The sequence below is a fragment of the Citrus sinensis genome, chromosome 9, assembly GCF_022201045.2.
Source record: "Citrus sinensis cultivar Valencia sweet orange chromosome 9, DVS_A1.0, whole genome shotgun sequence".
Lineage (NCBI taxonomy): Eukaryota > Viridiplantae > Streptophyta > Magnoliopsida > Sapindales > Rutaceae > Citrus > Citrus sinensis.
The window spans coordinates 29,260,484-29,287,900 of NC_068564.1; the positions used below are offsets into that span (position 1 = coordinate 29,260,484).

General features: G+C 36.3%; 4 protein-coding genes across 9 annotated transcripts; 3 read left to right on the forward strand and 1 right to left on the reverse strand.

The window, feature by feature from the left end:
* Positions 1-216: 216 nt before the first annotated feature.
* On the forward strand, positions 217-6,527 carry LOC102628828 (probable amino acid permease 7). 3 transcript variants are annotated; one of them, XM_006474723.4, is made up of 10 exons: positions 1,206-1,329; positions 1,534-1,657; positions 1,806-1,899; positions 4,121-4,239; positions 4,334-4,567; positions 4,682-4,775; positions 4,972-5,186; positions 5,379-5,512; positions 5,609-5,836; positions 5,945-6,527. In XM_006474723.4, the coding sequence occupies exons 4-10, from the start codon at positions 4,173-4,175 to the stop codon at positions 6,344-6,346; spliced, it is 1,374 nt and encodes a 457-aa protein (XP_006474786.1). In that variant the 5' UTR covers positions 1,206-1,329; positions 1,534-1,657; positions 1,806-1,899; positions 4,121-4,172; the 3' UTR covers positions 6,347-6,527. The 3 variants fall into 3 exon arrangements, with proteins under 3 accessions (XP_006474784.1, XP_006474786.1, XP_024953044.1); XM_025097276.2 differs by lacking the exons at positions 1,206-1,329; positions 1,534-1,657; positions 1,806-1,899 and adding an exon at positions 3,411-3,889; XM_006474721.4 differs by lacking the exons at positions 1,534-1,657; positions 4,121-4,239; positions 4,334-4,567; positions 4,682-4,775 and adding an exon at positions 217-532 and having other exon boundaries at positions 1,093-1,329.
* Positions 6,528-8,586: 2,059 nt separating this feature from the next.
* LOC102628128 (probable amino acid permease 7) lies at positions 8,587-12,173 on the forward strand. Of its 3 annotated transcripts, XM_052434366.1 has the most exons (8): positions 8,587-8,799; positions 8,952-9,188; positions 10,386-10,479; positions 10,590-10,804; positions 10,889-11,022; positions 11,132-11,359; positions 11,438-11,845; positions 11,935-12,173. In XM_052434366.1, exons 1-7 carry the CDS (start codon positions 8,718-8,720, stop codon positions 11,837-11,839), a joined length of 1,392 nt encoding a protein of 463 aa, XP_052290326.1. In that variant the 5' UTR covers positions 8,587-8,717; the 3' UTR covers positions 11,840-11,845; positions 11,935-12,173. The 3 variants fall into 3 exon arrangements, with proteins under 3 accessions (XP_052290326.1, XP_006474781.1, XP_024953303.1); XM_006474718.4 differs by having other exon boundaries at positions 11,438-12,173; XM_025097535.2 differs by lacking the exon at positions 8,587-8,799 and adding an exon at positions 9,351-9,424 and having other exon boundaries at positions 9,041-9,188; positions 11,438-12,173.
* A 148-nt stretch (positions 12,174-12,321) lies between these two features.
* Positions 12,322-14,188, forward strand: LOC102627647 (transcription factor MYB80). Of its 2 annotated transcripts, XM_006474717.4 has the most exons (3): positions 12,322-13,059; positions 13,153-13,282; positions 13,391-14,188. In XM_006474717.4, exons 1-3 carry the CDS (start codon positions 12,927-12,929, stop codon positions 14,097-14,099), a joined length of 972 nt encoding a protein of 323 aa, XP_006474780.1. In that variant the 5' UTR covers positions 12,322-12,926; the 3' UTR covers positions 14,100-14,188. The 2 variants fall into 2 exon arrangements, with proteins under 2 accessions (XP_006474780.1, XP_006474779.1); XM_006474716.4 differs by having other exon boundaries at positions 12,322-13,282.
* Positions 14,189-14,200: 12 nt separating this feature from the next.
* Positions 14,201-27,174, reverse strand: LOC102627147 (proteasome activator subunit 4). Its single transcript, XM_006474715.4, has 35 exons — positions 26,845-27,174; positions 25,638-25,740; positions 25,413-25,525; positions 25,105-25,227; positions 24,491-24,592; positions 24,238-24,403; positions 23,886-24,002; positions 23,718-23,785; positions 23,505-23,606; positions 23,198-23,414; positions 22,753-22,989; positions 22,531-22,658; positions 22,321-22,438; positions 22,010-22,228; positions 21,742-21,912; positions 21,538-21,614; positions 21,243-21,451; positions 20,913-21,129; positions 20,741-20,820; positions 20,422-20,539; positions 20,164-20,334; positions 19,276-19,444; positions 19,158-19,201; positions 18,995-19,037; positions 18,776-18,921; positions 18,479-18,573; positions 17,474-18,375; positions 17,017-17,298; positions 16,834-16,929; positions 16,035-16,213; positions 15,580-15,661; positions 15,174-15,295; positions 14,775-14,867; positions 14,426-14,579; positions 14,201-14,313 (listed from the first exon to the last, which is right to left on the reverse strand). The coding sequence occupies exons 1-35, from the start codon at positions 27,003-27,005 to the stop codon at positions 14,272-14,274; spliced, it is 5,466 nt and encodes a 1,821-aa protein (XP_006474778.1). The 5' UTR covers positions 27,006-27,174; the 3' UTR covers positions 14,201-14,271.
* Between the last annotated feature and the right edge of the window lie 243 nt (positions 27,175-27,417).

Below are 27,417 nucleotides of genomic sequence, written 5' to 3' on the forward strand. Positions count from 1 at the left end.
TATAAATTGCAACCTGGTAGTTATGTGTTAAATCAGAAATTCACCTCACATGTTTTTCACTATAGGGGAAAATGTCCCAAATTCAGGTAATATTTTCTATGTAAATTGATCATTTCTTGTGGGTGCTTTCTTCTGTCACTAGCAGTCTTAACTGCTTTCTTGAAAATCAGCCAACCGTTTGTACGCAAATAATACAAACTAATTATGACTTCTAGTTTTGGTAAATTTCAATGCAGTACACGGTTGCAGCTGACCAATAATCCATACATAACATTTATTTATGATTAAACGTCACTTTCCAAGCTCAAATTTTTGACTTGATGTTTTTGAGGATTTTTTTTCTCAATAACTGACGGTAACCCCCATGATGTGGCTCTTGTTTTCTTTAAGTGTTGCAAGACATCTAAAGAAAAAATCTGAGAAATCTTGAAGAGGAGAAACATGGGTAGTGTAGAAGAAGAGCATCAGTCACCATTAGTTGGAAGTTTTTCTTCATCTGATCATGAGTCCGGAAAGCCTTTTGAAAGAACTGGTAATTTTATCTTTCTTTTTTTCCTCTCTGGTGCTTTGTACGTTTGGTTTCTATTTCATGCTTTTTCCTTTAATAAAAAAATTCATTAAATTTTCAGCCTAAGCATGAGGGAATATTTCTGCTTATATATCTTCCTTTTATCTTTGTAATAGAAGACAAGGATTATTATATATAGCGTTGAAACTATCTGGCTTTTGGGCCCTTTTGATACTCTTAGCATCAGGACATTTTACATGTCAAAGCTAGTGGAAAAATTGAACCCAGCATCCGAATTTAGGTGATACATGTCTTTCTGCAATACTCATATACTGTTAAAGTTCTGATAAGCCAAAATAATTTACTCTTGCATGTGATTGGCTCAAGAGACAAGTAATTGCTTTTCCTTTAATTCCGGAAAGTGTCTTTAATATGTAACTAGTGCACAGTGAATGTTCAATTTTATAAAGGATTCATTTTATGACGCACTTAGAATTAATTTCAGTAGTCTTATGAAATTCGCATACCAACAGTTATGATAATTTTATAATATTCTATTAAAGAGTAATTTGTTTTCTCGTTAGGGACCATATGTACTGCATTGGCGCACATTATAACAGGAGTGATAGGAGCAGGAGTTCTATCTCTGGCATGGAGTATGGCCCAGCTAGGCTGGATTGCAGGTCCATTATGCATGATAGCCTTTGCTTCTGTCACCATTGTTTCTTCATCACTTCTCTGTGACTGCTACAGATTTCCTGATCCTGAAGTTGGCCCGAACAGAATCAGATCCTTCACGCAAGCTGTGAAATTGTATCTTGGTCAGAACTTATGCTTCTTCTTCTTCTGCTTCTGCTGCTGCTGCTGCTGCTTCTTTTAGCTTAGCTTGCAAGTTATATCTCACGAAATAGACATAACATCATTATGATGACTTACAGCTTACTTCAATTACAATAGTTCCATAATGTGGGTCCACTGTGCAACGATCATTCAAGCAAAGTTGATATTTTTCCCCTCTTTTATAGATGCGACAAAATGCATGGCATCTCAATCTCAATCATGCCCATTTCTGCTCAACCTCACATGTGAATAGAAGTATAAAAAAATAATAATGATGATACAAATGCATGGGATTTCTATCTCAATCATGTGAGTTGAAAAATCAACATATTGATATACTGTGCACATTGCCTAAGAATATGTCCCGCAATGCGGGCAAAAAATGTGATATTATGGGCATTTTTGACTGATATTTACAGCATTGATGGTGTATATAATAAAATACTGGATGCTACAGGAGACAAGAATCAAAAGGTGTGTGGAATATTTGTTCAAGAAAGTTTGTATGGCGCCGGAATTACTTATACCTTTACAACGGCTAATTGCCTAAGGTATGAATCTTCAATCTCCTCGTGTGCCTGCTTCATTCTCTTCTATTTAATGAATCATTGCATCTTTCAAATCGGACCGCCATGTTCCTCCTCACTTGTTCTTTTTGTGTTAGGTGATTTCTTTTTCTTTTTTTTCTTTAATATTATTTTCATTTCTATTTTTTTGCCTTTTTTTTTTTAATGAAGCATTTACATAAATATTAACCAAGCCCCTCAATCCTAATGTTTTTGGCACCCACAATGAAGTATGCTTTGGGGGTTCTGGGTTATTTCTGCATCGCTGCAAATGGGTGAGAAGTATGCTTGAAAAGTTTTTCTTGTTTTCAGTGCTTTAAGATGGCTCTTAAACTCTCTCTTTGGATAAGATTGTTGAGATGTGATAAGATCGTATAGAAGCCATATTTAATTGGTTCCATTTGTCAAGTGAGTGGCAGCTGGCACATGTATGAGCAACTTACAAGGTATAAAGACTGTTGTAACCCTATTAGCGTATTGAATCTAGAAAGAACTAATCAAAGCAAGCTAATCAAGAAAGAAATAGAAAAGAACTTGAACAGAGCACAGTTTCAAGTAGTCAACTTGTAGAAGGAAAAACTGCTCTTTTATTGATCTCCATAATCGAATTACAAGCTGATTCTATAGAAGAGGTTACAAGGATCACAAAGAACCAAATAGCTAACTAAATGACCAAGAAATGAAAAAGATTACAATGCCATATCAGAGGCTAAAACACACGTATTTATATTCTGGTGTTTCTGGGAAATCATAACGAACTCATAACGAATTCTGCCACATCAGCTCGAATATTTCAACTAGACCCCTCCAGCTGAAGTCGATCTGCACAATGCCCCCAGACTTCTTCAAATCTTTCATTTAAACCCAACGACCATTTGTTGACGAGCAGCTTATTTCCTCACAAAGACAAAGGATGATTCTCACCGATTCACCTATTCGTGGGATCTTCAGAGATACAAACATAATTACAATTGCAAGCAATGCTGGTTGACTAAAAAGCAGATACAAAAGATCTTTGCTCTGTTTTCCTTTCGGAGCCATCGCCTTTTTTACTTTGGCACGTAGTGACATTGCTTTATCTTTTCCTGATTTTTTTTCTTCTTTTTGTTGCTTTCATACTTTGGCATCCGAAGTTTTCATAGAAGAACAACTTGTGAACTACAGACATTGAAATCCAGAAGTATCAATTAGTAGACCCAAGTGATTGCTTTGCGAAGCCAGATGACTACTGGAAAAGTAAAAGTATAATAACTATCAAATTGCACTGAGATTAGAATTAGGGTCAGGAGTTTCCTTAGCTGAGAATGGTCACCAATAAAGTGTAGGCATCTTACATCAATTATACAACTAAACCTCTATAAATATGTGATTTATTCTATGGTAATGAAATGAAAAGTCAATTACCAAACTGCTCTCATTTATCTCCACTTCTGTTTTCTTCTTTCTTAATCCTTTGGGTTAATAACACTGCCCTTATCTAAATGCAGTTAGACATTCAAGTCACCCATTTGTTGAGCCTTGAATGAAAGTATCACCAATTTCCTTGAGTGATGGAATCGGAATACAAGTACTCAGGTCAGAAGTTCCTTGGACTTCTCTTAAGAAATGAAAGTCCTAAAAATTACGAGCTCTTAAGAGTGGCAAACTTCTTCTTATTCTCATAAAACTTTTGTTAGTCTGTGGTGATTATGATGTAACCTGGTACTGCCTAAAAGTTGTATTCATGTAACTTTTGAGGAGATAACCCTTTTGGACAAAAAGAGAGACAAGAATGGCTAATGTGAACATGCTTGTCATTGCTCCATTATTGAGGTGGACCGATATTGAATGCTTCATATTGTCCTGCTGCCTTTGGAAGAATACTTACTTCTTTACTTAAAACAAAGCACCGTATTGTAAGCAGCTACTCAATTTCATGCACATGACATGATTCCGCTTTTTGCAATTGCTCCTTCGACAACCTACTAGTTGCAAAGTAAGTTTATTGTTTTATCCTATGCCCATATTCAGTTGGCATAAAAAGACATTTATCCTTTTTTTTTTCCCTCTCTCTCTTTTAAACTTTTGCTGGACATAGAAATTGGCATTTATAAGGTTCTGATAGCTTTGGCGAAGCTTGATGTCATTTAAATCCATGAGCTCATTCATTGCATAGTCACTGTTTTTCAGATGTAGCCGGCCTTAGGTCCTTGTATTTGGTATACAGGTTGCACACTTTCACCAAATTTCATCGCCTACTGTGAAATTTCTGGATAAACATGGCGGTTGATCACTCTCTTGAACTAGCTGATGGTTCCAACGATGATGATGGACATCTCAGAACTGGTAACAAACTTTCAGGACTGATGTCTAGACTACCCTTTTTTCTACTTTCTTTCAATCCAATCTTGAATCTACTGCCTATCGGCAACTCAACCAGGAACCTTGAGGAGTTGTGTCGCCCATATAATTACTGCTGTTATCGGCTCTGGAGTCTTATCTTTGGCATGGAGTACCGCACAGCTCGGATGGATAGCAGGACCAGCTTCCTTGCTTTGTTTTGCAATTGTCACCTATGTCTCTTCTTTCCTTCTTGCAGATTGTTATAGGTCTCCTGATCCAATAAATGGCAAACGAAACCGCTCTTACATTGATGCTGTTAGATTGAATCTTGGTTAAGTAGAACACCAGTCTCTTCTCAAAAATCTCTGTAAAATTTGAGTCCAGATATTTCTCTTGGAAATAGTTCTTTTAATATGTGTCCTGATTTCATTTAGTGATAGTTCAGGTAAAACTCAAACATGGTTTTGTGGTTTGCTTCAAAATCTGACCTTTTATGGGACTGCTGTTGCTTATGTTATTACTACTTCCACCAGTATGAGGTACTTTCCTCTGCGAATGCCATGATTTACGTATTTAAACTATCCCACGATATTGCATACTAATACTTTGTGTGGGGGATTTTCACTACTTCGTATTCTTCATCTTTTGTTCATGTTCATTTCTAGTTGTTTTGAAATCAAGAAAGGTTATTATTTTATTTATTTATTTACCCATTTCCTATATTGATTGACGCAGAGCGATTCAAAAATCAAATTGTTACCATAGAGAAGGACACAATGCTCCATGTGCATATGGGGATACTAAACACATGCTGCTGTTCGGAGCAGTTCAGGTTGTTATGTCTCAGATACCAGATTTTCACAACATGGAATGGCTCTCAGTTATTGCTGCAATCATGTCCTTTGCCTACTCTTTCATCGGATTTGGACTTGGCTTTGCTAAAGTGATAGGCAAGCTTTGAGTTTCGCTTATTGTCTTTCAATTCATATTAACACCCTCTACTTTGGAAAGCATTAACCATGTGACCAGTCTCATTAATTTGTTTCATTATAGTTACCAAATGGAGTAACAAAAAGAAAATTTGAAATCATCTGCATGAGAGCAAATTGCTTTGTCTTAGAGACTCATGTTTTTAACTGCAGAGAATGGGAGGATTAAGGGGAGCATTGCTGGAGTCCCGACTGCTAACCTTGCTGATAAATTGTGGTTAGCATTCCAAGCGCTAGGGGACATTGCTTTTGCCTATCCTTACTCCATCATTCTTCTCGAGATACAGGTATGGCTAGTGAAACAAAACTATGATTGGACTTTGGAGCAACAAATACTTACAAATTAAATTGAATAATTTTTTTTTTTTTTGGTTTGAATTAAGGATACTCTGAAGTCACCTCCACCCGAAAACAAGACAATGAAGATGGCATCGATGATTTCAATATTTATTACAACTTTCTTCTACCTCTGCTGTGGATGCTTTGGATATGCAGCCTTCGGCAACGACACGCCTGGAAACCTCTTGACAGGATTCGGATTCTACGAGCCCTACTGGCTGATTGACTTGGCTAATGCTTGCATTGTTCTTCATTTGGTGGGAGGATATCAGGTAATATTGCCTCAAAACACATACAATACATTCTATTTTTACCCTGATAAAGTTCCTCAGTTTAGTCTCATTGTTAACATTTCTTTTCATGTTTCTTATCTACTACAGATTTTCAGCCAGCCAGTATTTGCATTTGTGGAAAGATGGTTTACTAGAAAGTACCCGAGCAGCGGATTTGTGAACAATTTTTACACTTTCAAGCTACCATTACTGCCACCCTTGAGAGTGAATATTTTGAGGCTGTGCTTTCGAACTGCGTATGTGGTGTCAACAACTGCCGTTGCAATAATATTCCCGTATTTCAATCAAGTGTTGGGAGTGTTGGGGGCATTGAACTTTTGGCCACTGGCTATATATTTTCCAGTGGAGATGTACTTTGTGCAGAAGAAAATTGGAGCATGGACGAGAAAATGGATTGTTCTTAGAACGTTCAGCTTTATTTGCTTGCTGGTGACGATAATCGGATTAATAGGATCAATTGAAGGCCTTATTAGCGCCAAACTTGGCTGAAGATGGACTTGATATTAATCTGCCAATATGTGTTTTACTTGAATTAGGAGTGTGTGCTCATGTATTATTAATGTTTATTGTGTTATGATATATGTAGGCAAGATCAAGGAATTTCTTGAACTAGGAAGAAGATTCTGTTAAAATGAGATTAAGAGCAGCTTAAGACCCCAATGGTCACCAATGGTGTTAATTGTGGATGCACTTTTTACAACGCTGTAATTCTGTAAATGACCTTTTACGTCACTCTACACTGCGTAAAATTACGAGACAAATATTTTGACGTAACATTCGCAGGAAATAAAATTCATTAATAAACAGTGAAATAAGTGAGATGTTCATCAAACAATAAGATAATGCGAAATAAGCCAACACGACTCTTGTATTTGTCTTGTCTTGTGCAAGTATATTTTCCAGGAAAATTATCAGAGAAAATCTTAAAGATAGATTTGAATAAGGATGCCAGGTCATGGCACAATCATTGTCCTATTTTGGTGCACCCCGAAATAGTATGGATAAGATAAGATCATCGACAAATATTTTTTGAAAGAATTAAAAGAAAAAAAGTGTTTGTGAGATAAATCATAAATTTAGTACATACTTTTTTTGGTGGGGGGGGGGGGGGGGGGGGGGGGGTTTGGCACAATTCTTATTGACTTTTTAATTATTGTCTCCTTTAATAATTAAATTTAGGGATTAGTTAAAAAAATCTACTTAAAAATTATTTAATCAAAGAAAATAATAAAAAAAATTAAGAAAACAACAAATGCCATTATAGCTGCCAAAACAAATATTAGTTAACGGTCCAAATGAGTTTCCAAATTATTATTAAAGTATTAGTTATACGATTCAAATTTTTTATATATGTTTTTTTTTTAATTATGAAAAGCGATTCATATGAAATTTATTTTAAATATTAATGAGCCCCACAATATTACTATGTATTTAGAATTTTTTTTTCTTTTACCAATTACGTTACATACGACTCTTTTTAGGTATTGCCTTAGGTTTGAGCTCTTATATTCTTGTATATTATTATTATTATTATTATTATTTAATCTAGTGGGAGTCTAATTATATCTCCGTCCATGTGAGTTGATTTAAATCCTAAAACTCTTATTTTCAAGATAAAAAATTTTACTATCGTAATTAAAGGACACTCACTTAACTTCTTTTAACTTACTTTAAAATAAAAAATTTACCAATCGAGCTATACTTTGGGAAAATGATTTAGAAGTTTTTTCTCTGAGATTTTATGTACAATCTAATTGATAATAAGGAAACCTAAGTTCTGTTTCCTTTCAAAATTTAAGATTCAAATTAAATATTAAAGAATTTTCCACAAAAATTCTGCTATTCTAAAAGTCCACGTATTTATAATGCAATATAATTGCTATTAATTGACAGAAAACAATGAATCTAGTTCCGCATGATATAATGTGAGACAGCAGACGTTTTGTCGTCTTTCAAGATAAACGTGCTTAAATTTTTCTCCATCATCGAGAGAGAGAAGAATATAGAGTCTTGAATAGTTCTGGAAATGACGAAATTAGAATTCAATTTTCCTTTTTTTTTTTTTCTCTTTTTTCTGTAATTTTTATTATTAACTGTATTACAATTTTACGATCTACTAATATCCAAAAATAAAAAAAATAAAAAAATTTGACTGCACTCTCTGTTCAAATAATTTTATACCAGTGAAGTAATTTAATACCTGAATCCAGAACTAAATAAATCAATCACCAAATAATAGTAATTTCCAGATTTTACATGAGAACAACAACAATCATCACTATTTCATTCTCCGTGGCAGAATCAACAGATTCTGACTCACTCAGCAAAATTTGATGCTTATTTGGGGGGAAAAAAACAGAAAAAATAATAATCAAAGTTTAAAGAAGATTCTCAAAACTTCTCCACCCCCCCACCTAAAAATAAAAAAAAAAAAATGAAATTGAAAATAAAGAGAAAAAAAAAAATCTAAAAAAAGACATCGCGTTGTCTGTCGTTACATGAATATGCACACACAGACACAGCTAGAAGTTACGGACCAACTGTTGGCCACAAGCCAAAAACAAAGTATCAGACACATAAAATCCGCGGACCCCACAGACAGCCTATAAATGGTCACTATCTGGAAGCTGCTTGTACCGCAAGCGAAAAATTTCTCTTATCAGCCCAATAAGTGGACTTTTCAAACCCCTGTTACCTCAACTCCACCTATCTATCACCCAATATAAATTGTAGTATTTTTTTCTCCACCCCGAGGAAAACGGAGGGAAAAAATTAAAAAAGGAAAAAAAAAAGCTTCCTCATAATCTCATATCATCTACACGCAGCAGAAACTAAGAATTGATTGTATGCCACTGCCATCATGGTACTCTCCTCCGCAGATAAAAATCATGAGACACCGTTGTTGCCCGAACAAGATCCCGAGCCTTTTATCAAGAGAACAGGTTTTTTTTTTCTTCCTTTTTTTTTGCCCCTGCCATTTGAATATTTGTACTTGAAGAAATATTATTGGTGGGGGTTTGATTTTGCTTTGTTTATAATGTTGTGTGAGATTAACTGCGTATGTGCTGATCGATGATGAGTGATGACTTTGAAGGAACTCTATGGACTGCCGTGGCGCATATAATAACTGGGGTGATAGGCTCGGGGGTGCTGTCTTTAGCATGGAGCATGGCTCAGCTCGGTTGGATTGCCGGTCCTTTGGCAATGGTGATCTTTGCTTCTGTCACCCTTTTCGCTACATTTCTTTTATGTGACTGTCACAGGAGCCCTGATCCTGAATATGGCCCCGGCCGTAACCGGTCTTATCTTGAAGCTGTTGACATGTGTCTAGGTAACAATTTACATAAATCTCTGCTCTCTCGAAGCCCCAGTTTTCAATTTTTTTTATTTTTTATAATGATTCTTTCATATGGTCTTTGATGATGCTATATATGTTTGATAAGCATAAATGGGATTACTCAATTTTGTAAGCATTTTTTCCTGATGAGCTTAGATTTTAAAGTTGTACGTGAATGGGCCCCAAATCTCCATCTCATAATCTGAAGAAAGAAATTATAAACGTTTCAGGTAATATGAAAACTCAGACGTTGGTGTTTCTCTCCCTTTTTGTTTTTTTTTTCGTTTGAGAAGACGTTTGTGTTTTGATTGATGATGAATGAATTTTGTGTTTGATCGGGTGACACCTGTGAGGATTTTGATAAATATAGTTTGGATGACGCATCCCAAAAAAAAACATAAAATATCTTTATTGGCAAATTTGATTCCGTCACGGTATCCTCCAAGTTTTATTAAATTAGCCAATTAATTACTCAACTTTAATCGGAGGCGCAGTTAAGAGTCCCTGATATACGGTTTGATTGATATGCGGTTTGATTGATCTGTGAAAGTAAATCAGATGATGACACCTGGGGGGATTCTTAATAAATATATTTTTGACTGAAACATACTTCCGAGTCCGCCGTGTCCACATGAATCATGGTTCTTTATTATGTTCTATCTCTAAACAAAGGCAGTAAAAATTTCTTTATTGCAAATTTGTTCCGTCCCGTCGCGTTTTCCTCTACTTTCTACTTTAATAAAATTAACCAAATAATATTCAGCTTCGGATTTTAGATTTTTTTTTTTTCCCCAGTGTTGACCAACCCGTGAATCGAACTATTTCTCTTGCTTAATTAATTATTATTACCCATAGCTTTAAAGATTCAAATGCACCATATGGTCTGCATGCTTGAATGAGATGATCACTCTTCTTTAATGATATTTTAAGTGGACATGGGGTCGAAGCTCAAGATTAATTTGCCATAAAATGATTCGAGCACCATTCAAATAATTTTGCTGTCTTTAGTATTCTGACAGAAATTGGTAAAAACATAAGCAGTACTAGAAACTACGTGCTTGAGGATTTTCACCTGAAAAAATTGCTAATTGTATATGATATGATAATCGTTTGGTATTAGGTTCATGTCAGTCACCATTCCTTTTTATTTTTACCTGCCTGATAAATTTGATGCTTCACATGGATTTTCAGGGAAAACAAATGCCTGGGCATGTAGCTTTTTCGTACATGTAGGCTTGTACGGGACGGCAATTGCCTATACCGTGACATCTGCTATTAGCATGAGGTATGTTGTTGACATTGCCATATGCTATGGACTCAAAAAATCAAGGATTTTGTATTGCTTGTCTTTTCTCAACTTTCAGAAATTCTTCTCTTTTCCGTTAATGGGCACAGGGCAATTCAGAAATCAAACTGTTACCACAGAGAAGGGCACGAGGCAGCATGTGAATACTCTGATACTTACTATATGCTGATATTTGGAGCTGTTCAGTTAATACTATCTCAAGCACCGGATTTCCACAACATACAATCACTGTCAGTAATTGCTGCAGTCATGTCATTTGCCTATTCTTTCATCGGATTTGGACTTGGTGTTGCCAAAGTCATAGGTATGGCAGTGAATCTCCTATTCTTTCAATATGCTGTTTCGTTAATTTACTGGCGCACTAAATGTGTAGATGCTTAAATTGCAGGAAATGGATTTGTTATGGGTAGCTTTTCAGGAGTTTCAACTACTACTTCAATTGAGAAAATGTGGTTGGTCGCTCAAGCACTCGGCGACATTGCATTTGCCTACCCGTATTCCCTCATACTCATTGAGATTCAGGTGTGTTATTCATAGTCTTCGACTGGAAAATTTAGTATTAAAGAAGCTTATACGAAAATCTAATCACTTTAGAGGCTGACATTAATTATGAACATTGTAAAAAATGAAGGATACTTTGAAGTCGCCTCCACCGGCAAACCAGACCATGAAGAAGGCCTCAACAATGTCAATCATCACCACAACCATTTTCTACCTTTTCTGTGGAGGATTTGGGTATGCGGCTTTCGGGGACAATACCCCAGGGAACCTCCTAACAGGATTCGGATTTTACGAGCCATACTGGCTTATTGACTTGGCTAATACTTTTATCGTGATTCATCTAGTTGGAGGGTATCAGGTAATTATGCAAAATAAATTGTGATGGAACCGTTATGCGGATGGTATCATTGTTTATGATAAATTTTTTTCTTGGCAGGTTTATAGTCAGCCAATATTTGCCCATTTTGAAAAATGGATTTGTGAGAAGTTTCCAGAGAATGGATTCTTGAATAATGAGTTCTTCTTGAAACCACCGCTGATGCCAGCTTTCAGATGGAACCCTCTGAGACTGTGTTTCCGAACTGTTTATGTTGTGTCTGTGACGGCAATTGCAATGAGCTTCCCTTACTTCAATCAGGTTCTAGGAGTGATAGGAGGAGTGATATTTTGGCCCTTAACGATATACTTCCCTGTGGAGATGTACTTGAAGCAGATGAACATTGAAGCTTGGACAAGAAAGTGGGTAATGCTTCGAGTTTTTAGCTACGTGTGCTTCATTGTGTCAACTTTTGGGTTGGTCGGATCAATCCAAGGAATTATAAGTGCAAAATTAAGCTAAGAAAAGGTACGGTTCATATAGGCTTATGTAATATAAGATGAATAATAGCTGAAGATTTAGTGATGATGGATCAGATTTTATTGGTCATGATGCAGGCATCTCTAAATTTTAATGGAGAAGCCATGTAATATATCAGTGTCTTTTCAAGTCTTAAGAGTCGGGATGTCTTTTCAGAGGTGGCGATTGTTGTATTGCATTGTGTCAAGTGTCGGCCAATGGCTTGTTGGTCGGCTTGTAGTCTTCCCTTCATTCTGTTTCAAAGAGTGCTATTTGTTTATTCAAAACCAAAACTCGATCAAAATAATGAGTTAGATCTAGTGCCCAATTTGTTGAAGTTAAGAATTACTATTGGGACCTAATTATGATTGTTGTTATTATTATATAGTTTTTGAAGAATACTAAAATTGGGTATCGCGCCACACGTGGACGTGTAACGTTTTGTGTGCTGAAGTAGTTATAAATTGCACGCGCAGTTAAGATTTTGCTTGCAGTATAAGCAGATGGGACCGGCACGTGCAACTAACTTCTAACTGTTCTAATGTAACTTGGAACGATTACGAACTCCGTGTATGGGTTTGTGTGAGCAGAGCAGAAATATACCCAACATTTGCAAAAACCTTAATACAGTCAACGAGGAAGAGCATGCGCGCACACACACACGCACGCACACAGAGATGTGAGAGAGAGGGAGAGTTGACCGGGCGTCTTGCGGGTGAGCTACCGGCCATCTCTCACACGCTCAATAGCGTTGAATTCTTTAATAAAATCACGCACCTTTGGTGTCTTATGACACCACCCCCCCCCCCTCCCAAAATGCCATATGTAACCATTTTTCCCAATATATATATAAGGATATACCCGTCATCCATTTCTTTTCTAACTGAACATCAAACAAATATTTCGCCCCACATTTCTTAACCATAGCTCTTCAAAACACAGCAAGAACTTCTGTTTTTATTCTCTTCTTTTATTCTACTTTTTCTTTCCTTTTATTGGCTCATTTTGATTTTGATTTTTGAAACTAAAAAACTGTTTAAAAGAAAAAGAAAAAGAAAAGAAAGAAAGAAAGAAAGAAAAAAGAGTAGAGATGGGACGCATTCCATGTTGTGAGAAGGATAACGTGAAAAGAGGACAATGGACACCCGAAGAAGACAACAAGCTCTCTTCTTACATTGCCCAACACGGCACCAGAAACTGGCGCCTCATCCCCAAGAATGCTGGTTTGTACTTTTGCTCTGATGATAAAATTTTCAATACGCAATTTCTAAACTCTACTTACAAAGTAAGTGTTCTGTTTTATTTTCGCATGTTAGGCCTCCAGAGATGCGGGAAGAGTTGTAGGCTGCGGTGGACTAATTACCTTCGTCCTGATCTTAGGCGCGGCCAGTTCTCTGACACTGAAGAGCAAACAATTATTAAGCTACATTCTGTTGTTGGCAACCGGTACATTGACGCATTTCCCCTTTAATATTAACTTGACAAAACTGACACTGACAGATAAGGTAAATTTAGTGCAAAAACTAGATGATTGATTCAGAAATGGTATTGCAGATGGTCACTGATTGCAGCTCAGTTACCCGGCAGGACCGACAATGATGTAAAGAATCATTGGAACACCAAGCTGAAGAAGAGGCTTTCAGGCATGGGCATTGATCCGGTAACCCATAAGCCTTTCTCCCATCTTATGGCGGAAATCGCCACCACACTGGCCCCACCACAGGTGGCTCACCTGGCAGAAGCTGCCCTTGGTTGCTTTAAAGATGAAATGCTTCATCTCCTCACTAAGAAACGCATAGATTTCCAGCTCCAGCAAACAGCACCAGGGAATAACTCTACTACTTACATTACCAATAAAAGTGATGAAAACAATGATACCATTGAAAAGATCAAGCTCAATTTATCAAGGGCTATACAAGAACCTGAGATGCCACCTTCAAACAAGCCATGGGACACCATGGAGGCAATACCTACAAACTTTGCAGGGACTTGCAGTGCTTTCCCAGCATCTGCTCCCGGATTTCAGTATGGCTCGTCATCATTTGGCCATGATGGGGCTGCATCACCATGGAGCCAAAGTATGTGTACTGGAAGCACATGCACGGCTGGGGAGCAGCAAGGCCAGTTGCATCAAAAAGTAGAGCATGACAATGGAGAGGAGTCTGAAGGAGGAAAAGGAATGAGGAATGGATCCGCCATGTTCAATGCAGATTGTGTCCTGTGGGATTTACCATCTGATGATCTAATGAATCCCATGGTTTAAGGAGGCTTACAGAAACAGGAGACAAGACTTCCAACTTTACGATATAATAATAAACACCTTATGGCAATGATTTAAGATGCAATTGTAAATAAAATCAACAATTAACTAAGGTAAAATTTATTATAAAATTCAATATATCTCACTATCATTGTGTTTCTATTACATGTGCATATCAAGCAAAATATGATGATGATGAGGATGTATCAGCCAAAACCTGCAAGCATTAATAAGAATAATAAACAAAATTACAATTGATTTCTACAATTTGAGAAGCTGTAAGTTTCCAACCCGGGGGAAAAAAAAAAACACTTTTTTACAAGAATTACCTCTAGTTGCTCTTCTGTAAATGAATCTTTCTGAAGATTCCACGTGTCAGCATGAGTACGACGGAATTCTGCAACTGCTTTTGTCACTGTAGATTTAACGGGTGTCGCCTCCCCACTAAAACGTGCCAATAATGTAACATGCTCAGGCAACCAACTGAAACAGGGGGAAAATGTGAAGAAATGAATCAGCTCAATCACTGTCATGAGAAAGAGACAACATGGTTGAAGTTGTGATTCTTCAAATGTTTTTGGAAAAAAAAAAAAAAATTCAAATCCAAAGTACTCCGGACTCTCAAGTATAATAAGAAACCATTTTGATAAACAGTTGTCTATACTGAAGGCAGCAAACCTGGGCATATCGTAAGGGACTGATAACACAGAAGCAACCAAAGCAAGTACAGCACCATGTCTAGAAGCTACTGACTGACTGAAGCTCGAATTTCTACATTCACAAATTATAGATCTCAGATCAGAATGAAAGATTTCTCCATTGGGAATCTAAGCCAAGAATAAAGTAGAATGTACAAATATGTCTAAGAATACATGCACTGAAAACTTATCCATAAAGCATGGGCATTCCAATAATCCAATGTGCATTATAAGCATAGATGATAAGAGAATCCTAATAAAACCCGTGATTTGTGCATTCATTAAAGTAAAAAAGGTGACCCCCCCCTCCTCCACCTTCCCTTTCTTCATTTGAGATCTAATATATAATATTTAACATATGTCAGCAAATTAAAATGACCTCTTATTCTGCCTTTGAATCATATTGGCCTCCTTGTAAGCTCTATCGCGGAAGTCCTTGGCTAACTTTTCATCACCCCCCTTCATTAAGCCTGCCAGAACAGCTGCAGCATGCTCCCTTACCTGAACAAGTTGTACATCTTTCAGTTAAAAAAGCACAAAATCCTATCCAATGTGAAAGGACTCTAGTCCGCATAAACTATAACCAACAACATCCATAAGATTGGACTTTATAAAAAATGTATATATCATTTAAGCTTTGTGTTTTTGGTACTTCAAATCAAGGGTCAAAATCACAAATCTAAGTCGGTCATATTAGCATTGTTGTTAAAAGAATGAAACACACTCTTAACTAATGTATAAATTGTTGTATCCTAATCTCTAGACGAGATGTAGTGAGAACTTGCCTCCACTTGATTGTCCGTTAGAAGCTTCTCCACTGTATTCCAAATATCTTTTTTTTCTGTGTCTGGGAGTATGAACGTGTGCCTGTTGTAAAAAACTATATTAGCATCCATGTTATCACAAATATTCTTAGCCTGCATGCTGGCACTGACCTCCTAAACTGTCTTGTCAAAGTAAGATCATCATGGAAAACAAGAAAAAGTGGAAAGTGAAAAAAGGAAAAAGGAAAAAGGATTATAAAATGTGAAATGGAAGAAACAAAAGCAAATTACAGAAGCAAGGTGGCTATTCTTTCTCTATAAATGTCAACTTGTGGAGAATACAGATTCTGTTGTAACTATTCACATTTTCCAAATGAATTTAAGCAGCATTGCTCTGAAAAAGTTATGAGAAACAGTTTCATTTAAATAATAATAATAATTGCAATGCATTTAAAAGCCACTCGAAAGATCATTACCTATACATAAAAGTTCGCAGATACGTCAGAGTAGCAGATCTTGTTCTCCAGTTAGAATCATCTGCAGAAGATAGAATTATGCTAACAGCTTTCTGAAGATGAGGTTCCCAGAAAACCCTCCATTTGAGCAATTCAAAAGCTGCCTTGGCCAATGTTGACAAATCTTTATTTGATGTTTCCTTCAAAAGAAAGATAAGAGTTTTAGGTTTAAAAATGAGATCCGAGATTTTAAATTTACTTTAAAATTTAAAAAAAAAATGTCAGTAGAGTTCTATACATCAATTTGCTCCAAGTAACTAAAATATATTGTATAGAAATGCAAGAAACTATAGTGTATTTAAGTGATACCTCTCCAAGTAAGAAAAGAAAAGGGCATCACAGTCTGTTAATTTCAAATGTGATTAAATTACTAGAAATCAGGCAGTAGTCATCTCATAAGCATTAAGGCCCACCAAATTCAGTGCTTTCTCCCATTGCAAACTCATTAAAAAAAGATAAAATGGAAAATTTTAATTCCTGGAGAGTTAAGATTCATGTTCTGAACAAATTCTGAAATCTGCACAATCTGTGTATACCCATAACAGTAATTCTGTTCTTCTTCCACTGTCTGAACAAATATTACTTCCAAAATCGTAACTCTAAAATTATAGCGAACCACACCAATTGATTACACAAAGAGTAAACTGATACTAATGGACCCAGATGCAGCAGAATGAACTACAGAATGTCAATAACAAGATGAAACTTCAGATAAATAATTTAAGTTATATAACCAAAATCAAATTTGTGTTTCGCATACCTGCAAGGATATTACAGGATAGAGAAGTCCCACAATTATGTCCAGCAAACATGAAGATCTTCCAGACTTCAAAGTTGATATGATAAAATGAAATAACTACACATTTCAGGAAATAAGAACCGATCAGTAAAGGATATAAAACCAGAAGTAGAGTTTACTCAAAAAAATAATAAAAATCAATACCGATTCCATCCATTTGACATCATCTTGCGAATCCCCTTTCAAATGCCCATTTTGAGTACTACAATTTGCTGACACCTCCAAATTGTCAGAATGATTATTATTTTGAATATTCGTCACTGACTCTGAAGCTCTTTCAGTTAGAAACTGAACCCATCTTTCCTCTTTAAGATAATTGTCAATATCACTATTTACCCCTTCATGTGAATACTCATGAGAAAATGATGCATGGAGCCGAATGTTTGAGCACAACACAGAGAGGGTAACACCTATAGCTTCTCTTACCTGTTGGAAAATAAATTTGCATTAAAAACAAGCAAAACGTCATGGTAACATGAGGGTCAGTAACATAATTAGAGTGTTCTGTTACCAACATCAGAAACTGCATAAAGCTTTCATAGCCCTTATAAGATTGAGAAGAAGAAAGAACAAAGAAGAAACCAAATGCATGTACACATACATGAGCTGATGAATGGCACATATTATTCAGTAACTCCTCCAAAAGTCCAATATGTAGCTGTATTTCTGGCAGAGTCATCTTTTGAGGGGATATTTCTATGAGGGCAGCTGAAAGGAAAGCATAGCGTTTTGCAACCACAGTAGTAGTTACAGTTGGAGGTAAAGGAGTAACCAAACAATTCAAAATTTGTTGCCTCAGAAGAGGAACTCTTGTTCCATGCTTCCCTTTTCCTGTAACAGCATAGCGTATACAAGCTGCCCACTCAGGTATGGATTCCACTGATGGAGCAAGAATGATACTCTTCAACTGGATCATCATCCAGCTGTCCCATGCCCCTAAAAGACCATCAACATCAGAATGCAACACCCCAGCCAATGCTTCAGCAGCAACACATTGCTTGGACCGCTCCTTTGCATTTGCAAACTCCTCCAGCGTACTTTTAATCGCCACTATCATAGGCATGCCGCATTCTTGTATTAGCCGCTTGAAAATCCGTGCAAAGTTTGAGTAAAACGTATCACTGCCTAATAGGGAGATCCAACTAGGAGTACGTGGCCATGAAGCTGAAAAGTCAAAATAAAAACGGGTAATTGATTTATCTGCTAGGCTCTGAAAGGAAGAATTTCCATGACTTCCTCTGGAAGATGTGCTCTCGGTATCTGCGATTATATGAACATGTGAAAGACTATTAAACGTCTCATCAAAAAATCCATCTTCCTGAAAAATTTCACTCAAAGCTCCTTCCAAGGATGATTTGCTATTTCCTTGTGAATTCTCAGACAATAATGGCCGATCCTCCAATGATGTTTTGTAAGGTGATTCTTTCAGTAGCGTATTTAGAGCAGAGATTGCAAGTATTCTGGTTTGGGGAAGTTGACTTTTTAAATTCTTCAAGAAGTGACCTGAAATGGCACCAAAAGAACGCTTAAAAGCAGGACTAATCACTGTAGCTTCACTACCAGAAAAGAGTTACGTACTAAAGATACTCATTAAAAGAACACAAACCAGCAGTTTCACTGAGGATCTTTGAAGAGACATTTGGATCACTTCTGGATGCCATAGCTAACAAGAGCAGAACTCTATTAGCCATTAGATTATACCTGATGCAAGGTAACAAATAAGTGAAAATGTTCGGAGAATTAAAGAATTATAAAATTTCTGTCAAGGTAAAGGTATCGGCAATTTTGTTTCAGAGACAAGCATCAGTACAATTTATCAAGCCATTAAGCAACACGCAGGAAAAAATTAAACAAGCAGTGTTCCAACTACTGATATCAAGATACCAAACAGCTAAATAATTACCGCCAGTGCAAGCGAGAGGCATCGGAACTCAAAGAACCGATCTGAGAAATCAAATCTGAAAAATCTGATCCATCTTTATGATTGTCCATTGTCTTCAATATGCTTCTAGACACTCCAGAGAAAAGGATGTTGTATTTGACAAAGAGCTGCCAGAAAAACACAAGTTTAATTAGAAGAAATTGTAATATGTGGTTCTAGATCATACAGTGAGAGATCTACCTCATTGATTGCTTTCTGCGCTTTCAGTGATTCATGATGGGAACTACATGGGGGGAAAAAAAGAATAAATATAAAGGTCATATGCATACAATAATTTTCTGTGACAAATAGTAATCACACTATTGCTAATGAAAATAGTGCCATGTATATGAATTTAGGATACCTTGAGAGAATCCCAAGGAGAAATGAAGAGAATGCCTTTTGATCCTGGAACATAGAAAGATATGTAAGAGAGCAAACTTGTTAAATATGTTTGGAGCTCTTTGCTTTGAAAGACCTACCGTGGTCAAATGCTTCAGGACGGTCTGTGTAGAAAGGACTGCACAAGAACCTAGGACCACATACTCTGGTGTGTTTGGAATCCTTAAATTCTCAGCAAGAGAGAGCACACACTTTGAAATCAAAGATGGCCACCTCTTGATCATCTTCAATAGAGATTTACCAGCAAGTCTAGGAACCAAACCAACATTTCATACATACATCAGTAGAAATAATTTTGCTATGACAGAGTAGATAATCTGAATCAGATAAAGTAAAATACAAAAGAAATTAACCTAAAACAATTTGATCAGAAACAATAGCATGGAATAAAAGTTGCATTAAAAAGATGAACCATGAGTTACGTTAGAAGACACAACAAAATGCCAAACTGCTTTTCTCATAACAACCCAAACCCAGCTCGAAGGAGAAAACGGAAGATGGTTAGGAATCCCGGATGTTCAAATGCCTCTTACATTGTTAAGGAACTTACACCCATTGGCAGATGTGGTTCAAAGATATGCCAATATCAAGAAAAATATAACATGATAGCTTGTACAGACCATGGATCCAAATCAAGGGTGGAAATGAAGATTTCCTTATAAAAGTAGAGTACTCCTATAAGGTAAAATTGCTGGCCAAATTATCCAAAAAAATGCTTTTATCAAACTTTAGAAGAAAAATGTGCATCACATGCTTCTGTGCAACATACAGCCATAGACTCACAACAGTAAATTCAAGACGAATTTCTTTTCTTTTATGGTAGGTTCAGGTCTACACCTTCCATGTGCCTAATTTCTGCTCTTCAATATCAAAATTACTTGTTTACCAAAAGGAATAACGTTAATTAAAATAACAAACAAATTGTTTGATCATATTATAACTCACTCATAGCAGATCAGGGTACTCACATGCGGACAGCTTCATAGCTATGCAAAGATAGGTTTAGGAGATCATCCATCAAAAGTTTCACATGGTCTGGTGGGGAGAAATCCCCTGTTGTACGAAACAGATAATAGGATGACTGAGATGATCTCCATGTACTGTGCATGTATGCCTTGTCAATAAGTGCCCATCTAGGTCTGCAAACCAAGAATGGAATTGGAATTGAAATATAAATACCGAATAATGCAGTTCCATGATGATGACCTAATGATCAGATGCTTTACCTTCTCTTTCCTTTAGAATGGGAAGACACAATAAAATTTACAGGAGGTTCTACAATGGCAGCAGATTCCGACTTCCAATTCTGCCTGTGATTTGACCACTCGTCATATTCCAAACTTCCTATATCACAAAGTTCAAGGAAAATTAATGTGAGGCGCATATATGCATGGAATAGAAAAATAGTTTCTCTATTCTATATAATTTATCTTTTCAAAAGAGAAAAATGGGAGAAGAAGAAGAAGATTGTTCAAAAAAGTAATCAATGCAAGTTGCTCGAAGAGATAAAATAAATTCAATTAATCTGGATGTTGTATTAATTACCATAGTTCCCTAAAGCATCCATAATGCGAATAAGGAGTATCAATAGTATGCTGTCATCTGATTTCTCCTCTAACAAGTATCTGCCCATATTGCAAATGTCACTGATGTTCGGCTACAACCACCAAAACAGAGATATCTAGATCCATAATAACAATAAAAATATAAACATTACTTGCAGGCTGCATGTGTAATCTCAGCAGCTTTTTCCCGCAATTCAGTGCCCCCAACAATTGACCCTGACGATCCAGCTATTAAGAAGGAAGTATAACCAGGATCTCCCATCACCCCACTCTGAAAGGATGGCCTAAAATCAGGCAAGCAAGATAAAACACCTTGCAAGGTAGACTGAATACGCAGAAGAGTCACTTTCAAGTGCTCTTTCTCATTCCCTGCATCACAAATTGTATCGCCAGAAATTTTAATTTTGCAAAAATGAACCCTCAAACTAATACACACCAAGACACCCATCTGTCTACATTAAAAAAATGTGTATGTACAGTACCTGAATCAGAGTGCAATTTAGTTTTACATATTCTCAGTAGATCATCCAAGGCTGACTGAAAATGGAGGTTCAATAGCTCATTTGCAAATTGAACTTCATTATCACTTGGAACATGCCACTTGGGACCTGTTAATAGTTCATTATCAGAAGAATTTTTGGTGCTGATCCATTCCTCTAATGTAGCAGCAGCAGGATGACGCAAAACGCACCTAAGATACCAGAATTTTCATTTTTCATACAATTAAGAGAGGAAAAACGAATTCAATGATAATTGTGTATGCTTAAAAGGTTATACTTGTACTGGTCAATGGGATAATAGAGAATCAGGCTTCCAAGAAGAGATCTTAGAAGATGATCACCGGCTATGTTAACCTGCATGTGATTTAAAAAAAAAAGTATTAACAAACAAAATAAATAATAAAATCAGAAATCAGTTTTAAAAATCCAACACTACATATCCATTTAAACATAGTTCACGTTAGGAAAAAGAATGCAAGACCTTCCAAGACGGGGAGTCAAATGCAGAAAAAATAGCCTCTTTCAATTGATCCTTGTAATGAAGAAGTGCAGGACCTGCATAAGTGATCGCAACTGATAATACTTTCAACTGATAATCAATAGCTGCTTCAAGCGCAGGGGAAAGAGTAGGCTTTTCCTGAGAAGGCTTTTCCTGAGAATGGGTGAAAAGAAACAACCAATTACAACCATAACAGTCCAGAACTAAGGGAAATAAATGCTAATATCAAAACTAGTCAAAAAAGAAAGACCTTTGCTAAAACTGAGGCATCAGTGATTCCTCTTCCTCCAAATCCAGTACTAGGTGTTCCTTCCAAAGAGGATATAGCAGACAACAAAACTGGTTGAACAAGGTGAAAAACTGCCTCCTCTGGGTTTGAATGAACACATGCGCAACAAAGCACTCCGACCTCAGCAATTGCCCCAGGAAGAATATTTGTTGTAACAAACTTGGAAATCTTCTTCAAAGCCTGTTAATGATATGAAAAAATATTTCATAACATCTTTGTCCAGAGAGGAAATATTAAATTCACACTCAGCATTTTATGCCTACAATTGATACCTGATTATACAGTGACTTTGAAAGTTTCCCAAGCAAAATTTCAAGCATGCAATAGTAGTATGGACCATCATCAACCAGAAAAGTTCCCGATGTTGCTGATGAATGTAGATCTTCATTCCTGCAGCACCAGTAACATATCATCTTAAGGGGAAAGTGAACTGCAACTCTTACAATTAATGAAGATGAGGAGAGCTGCACAACCACACTTACAGAACACTGCTGGGCTCCAAATGTTGAAGTAATGAAAATAAACGACACAAGAATTCATCTAGCCATTCTGAAAACTGGATCATTGGCATGAATGATAACTCATCACTGTTGTCATCCAGAGTAGCTATCTGCAATCATAAGTGGAGAAGCATAAGCCATGTGCTAACAATCTAGGAGCATATCAGTCATTTTTGCTATGAAAATGGAGGGCTATGAACTTACGTTGGAAAATATGGAACCAATTAATTGCATGGTTGCCAAGGTTTTGGGGGGATCATTAGCATCCATACCAGCTAATGCATTCGATAATGATATCATCAGAAGTTCAATGAAAGCGACACCACCACCACCAAGATCAGCCGGTTGCACCGAAGAAGTTGATAGAGAAGTGAGGAACAGCGAACGCCCAGCAAAAGCTACAGACGTCACAGCAGTTTTCAACTGGTGCGTGGCAGTCATCTGACTTAGACACAATTGATAAAAAGGAAGTTAATTTGACGAAGTAGTCCCAACTTAAAAAGTACTGAATACTTCCAGCCGTCGTATCAATTAGACAAACTTCCAAATTCTAAATGGTAATCTTTTGTAAAGATAGGAATGAACACAGCTGAACAATATCAAATATATATAATTCTAGCATTTAAGGAATATATCCAACAACACCAACCGTCTCCAAGGCTATATGGAATCTAGATGCTAGAAATGGAAGAACTGAAGAAGGATCCACGTATGACAAAATAGAAGTTGCAGCAGCAACCGTCTCCGAAAGATGTTCATTCTTGCTATATTGACCACGATCAATTAACTTCAGCACCACGTTGACAAAAAATGTCCTCTCTGATTCTCCTAGATAGAGTTCAGCCTGTGTATTGTTATCAGCTTTCCTGTAATGACAGTATTCGAGTAGAATGAGTATAAAATTTGCTTTTACTGAATCCAGCTGTATGTTCGTCATTAAATTGGTGAATTCTTACTGCTGCTCATGCTGCAAGCGTTTCTGGAATGTAATTACCAAATAGAACAAAAATCTCTCCAAAGAATAAGTCCAGCGACCACCATTAGAAGGATGGTAATACCTACAACAATAAATATCAGAAATGAAAAACAAAAAAAGGCACTTAGAAACTATGAATAACTCTTTATAATCAGAAACCAAAACTGTAGCATCAAAATGTCAGTAAACAAACTGTTCTAAAAGGTTGACCAATTTTTCAAAGTGCTCCTGTGCTGAACTACCAGGTCTTAGTAGATACACCTGAAATTTTGATTGTAAAAGACAGCACAATTAAAACCTAGGAACTATCTATATTTCCCTCTAAAAGCAATTGAGATGAAGGCAAAAATCTATCTCTTACAACTGATTTTGCAATGGCCTTTGCTGGGGTGAGTGTCTTATTGGAGAACAAGAACCTCGTATATCTCGGAACATCCACAGAAAAAGGATATGATCCACTTCCATTTGCCACAGGTACCTGCAAACCAGATAACAGCAAAAGGTTAGCACAAGAAAGACACAAAGGGAAACAAAACAGACAAATTCATCAGCACCAAAAATAGAACCAAATGAACCACAGGCAAAAGAGCCTGAGCCACATTAAAGAAACACCAAGTATAATATAAGGCATAAAATGTACATGTGATATCCTCTTAAATATATTTTTGTAATAAGCATTTTTGCTTCAATTGATCTAAAAATATCACACTCACCTCGAACATGTTCAAGTATCTCGTGAAAAGCATGGGTATGAAACACTCCCAATCAATAAAGTTGTAGTTCTTTATAGCACGAGCTATAACAGCTGTCCACTGACAATTCCAGAATTGACAATTTGGAACAGAGTCCCACAAGTCTAAACACTCTCTAATCCAATTTCTGCCATGCAATGGAAAGAATATGCTCCAGTAAGGGCATTTTGCATAACCGATAACAATTCCCAAAAATATGAATCCCATTCCTTACTCTGAAAAGAACTCTTGGTTGTCCAAGTTTGTAGGAAGAAACAGTCTCATAAAGCCAGATCCTTCAAAGGAAGAGTTATGCCATGGATTTTCCAAAAGAGATCTGCAGGAAGGCATGAAATTTAAAATTTCAGAACGAAAACCCCAAGAAATTCACTATTGTTGCCTTGGCACCAATTCAATTTAATCAACATATCTGGAGATCCTAAGCCCATCATTTCTGTGAAGAATATACAGCAGAACGGGAAGAAGGTTCAAGAATTTCAAGCCTCGAAAAATCAAATTGACCTTCTTTCTTCCTTCTCAGGTGTACTTAAGTTTGGAAATTGGTAGGTTTCCAGGCGACTTTGTTAAATATCACATTGAAATGATTAAGTCAAAACTTTGAATTTTCAATTGTATTTGCAATGGAAAAGAAACAATTTCCATAATTTTTTAAACTTAAGTTTGACATGACATTAGAAAATTTCCATACTACTTTTCTTAGTTTCAAATCTTGTAGGAAATGACAGAGAGAATATGTGAGTAGATCCAAAACAAAGCCAATCATAAACAGTGTCATTGCTTGCACTTTAACAGCAAAAAGATCAACTAAAAGAAAATAGAAAACTTTACCTAAACTCAGACCATATCTCAGAGGCAGAACCTGGAGGAAAGAATCTCCGGCAGGATCTAACAAGAGAAGTAACTGCTTCAAAATGTCGTTGTCTCAATCTCCAACCCTCTGGACCTGTATTCCTGTAAGATGTACAGAACCCAAAGTCAAGAGAATTAGAAGGTGACAAAACTTGAAAAAGAGTAGGAAAGAACAGAAACGGTTTAACACAATGACAGTTTAAATACAAAGATGATACACCATATATACAGTAATTCAATTAGTTTATATTAGAAATACATCTGAAAGAGACGAAAGTAAAACTCACCTTGTAAAATGTGTGTGAATCAGAGTATCATAAAAAGGCCGCCAAGGAACTTTCAAGGACAACTGTTTTCGATACTTATTGAGCAACTTGACTAAGAGATTTCCCCATCTAACCTAATACAAAGAAACAAAACATACACACACACACACACATATACGTATTAGGAAAAAGACAAAGAATGATGGAAAACATGAAAAAATAATTATTTCTCATATGATGTAGCACCTGGACGTAAAGTTTATTCTGTGAAATATTGAACAATTCTAACCCAATTTCCACAAGTGCACCCACATCTTCTAAAGATAATTCACTTTTAGCCTTTATGAATCTGCAGAGCCATGAACAAGAAGTCAGAATCCACTTCTGTCACCATCCTCTAACAGTCAGATATGGTGTGATTGATACACCGACACTCACTTAAGCTGAAAACTCTACATTAAGTCAAAATAACAGGTGGAAAACCAGTGAAAATAAAACAAGGACCATTCCCAAATATTTTACCAAAGAAGAAACAGATGCATACAGGTGATTTCAAATAGGACTTAATCAACTGTAATACATAGATGTAATGTGTATGAACAATAATAAAAGGAAAGTGAATTTCCATAAAAGACTACCAAATAGGCATCAAGCCAATAGTTATAATTCACATCAACAGATCTTTGAAGAAATGTTCAATGGTGAACAATTTACAAGTAAAGCTTCTACTAGTGTTCTTCTTCCATCAAAAGCTGAATCAGCGGCTAAAAATTAACTGCTGCAGTCCGATCCAATGTCCAATCCTAATCACATTCTAGCCTCACCTCCAATGTATTAACCCTTCTATTGTCTGTTATCAATAACCAAGCAGTCCTTACAAAGATCATGTTTGTAACAGTTACACTACAGTTTTCAAAAGCACAGCCATTACAGAATTAGTAATTACCTACTAATACTTGGCAGTTAATGTTTACTTAACAGTTGACACCTACCAATTCCATTCTAGCACGATTTTTGCTTAAAATCCACAACATTTAAATCCCAAACATACTCAAACTCAACAGCTTTCAATATCAAACTGAGTCAAAATTCAATCTCCTTTCATACTAAAATCACACTCTAAGAAATTGAATTGCAGGAAACCAGCATTATCTGGACATCAAAACACGATCATCATTTCAATCATAGTGATCATGCCGCCACTCATTACTGACACGTGGCAACAACCTATGCACTACAAAACACACCTAACCACCTTACCGACGGTTTCATACTCGCAATTCATTCAAACTGAAGTCAACAGTCAGAGCTAAAACAAAATAATAATAATAATAATTAATAGTAACAGAAATAGAATTCAAATTTCAAAAACAACAAAAGCAGCGGCTAAATGAAAAAAATAAAAAAGAGAAGTGAATATTAATAGAAATGAATCGAGTGGAAGTGAGCTCACAAGTCGATGACGGAGATCCATTTGAGAGTAGAGTAAACAGATTCAGGATCGTCGGCTCGGTACGAGTCCTTAACAGACTTTACAACATCAGCAAACGATTCCTTCTCTTTCTTCGTCTCCGCCGCCACCGGTGGCGGCAACCACGCATTGTACAGATGCATGTCTGCTCTTCTTCTTTAAAGTCGCCGAATTGAAATGGGAACGGAAATGAAACTAAACGTAAACGGAGCAAATTGATCGAATAATAATCGAAGTAAGGTCTTTGCAGAGAGTTTTTATAGACGATGTCGTGTAGTGTTTCTTTTTCGACAAGAAAATGTTTGTTTTTAATTTTTTTTAAGGAAAGGAAAGAAATGAGTTGATTTTGTGCTGGGGGTTGACTGGAAACCGGCTGCTAATAATCAATACATGATTAAATATTTATTCTTTTTAATATATATTCTGGTTGTGATTTTGTACTGTAAAATTCACACGCAATACTTAAAATGCAAATAACATATTGAAATTTAAATAAGAAAAATACAAGTTTATTATTTTTTCCAAAGAAAATAAATCCTAGGACCAGGAATGGGA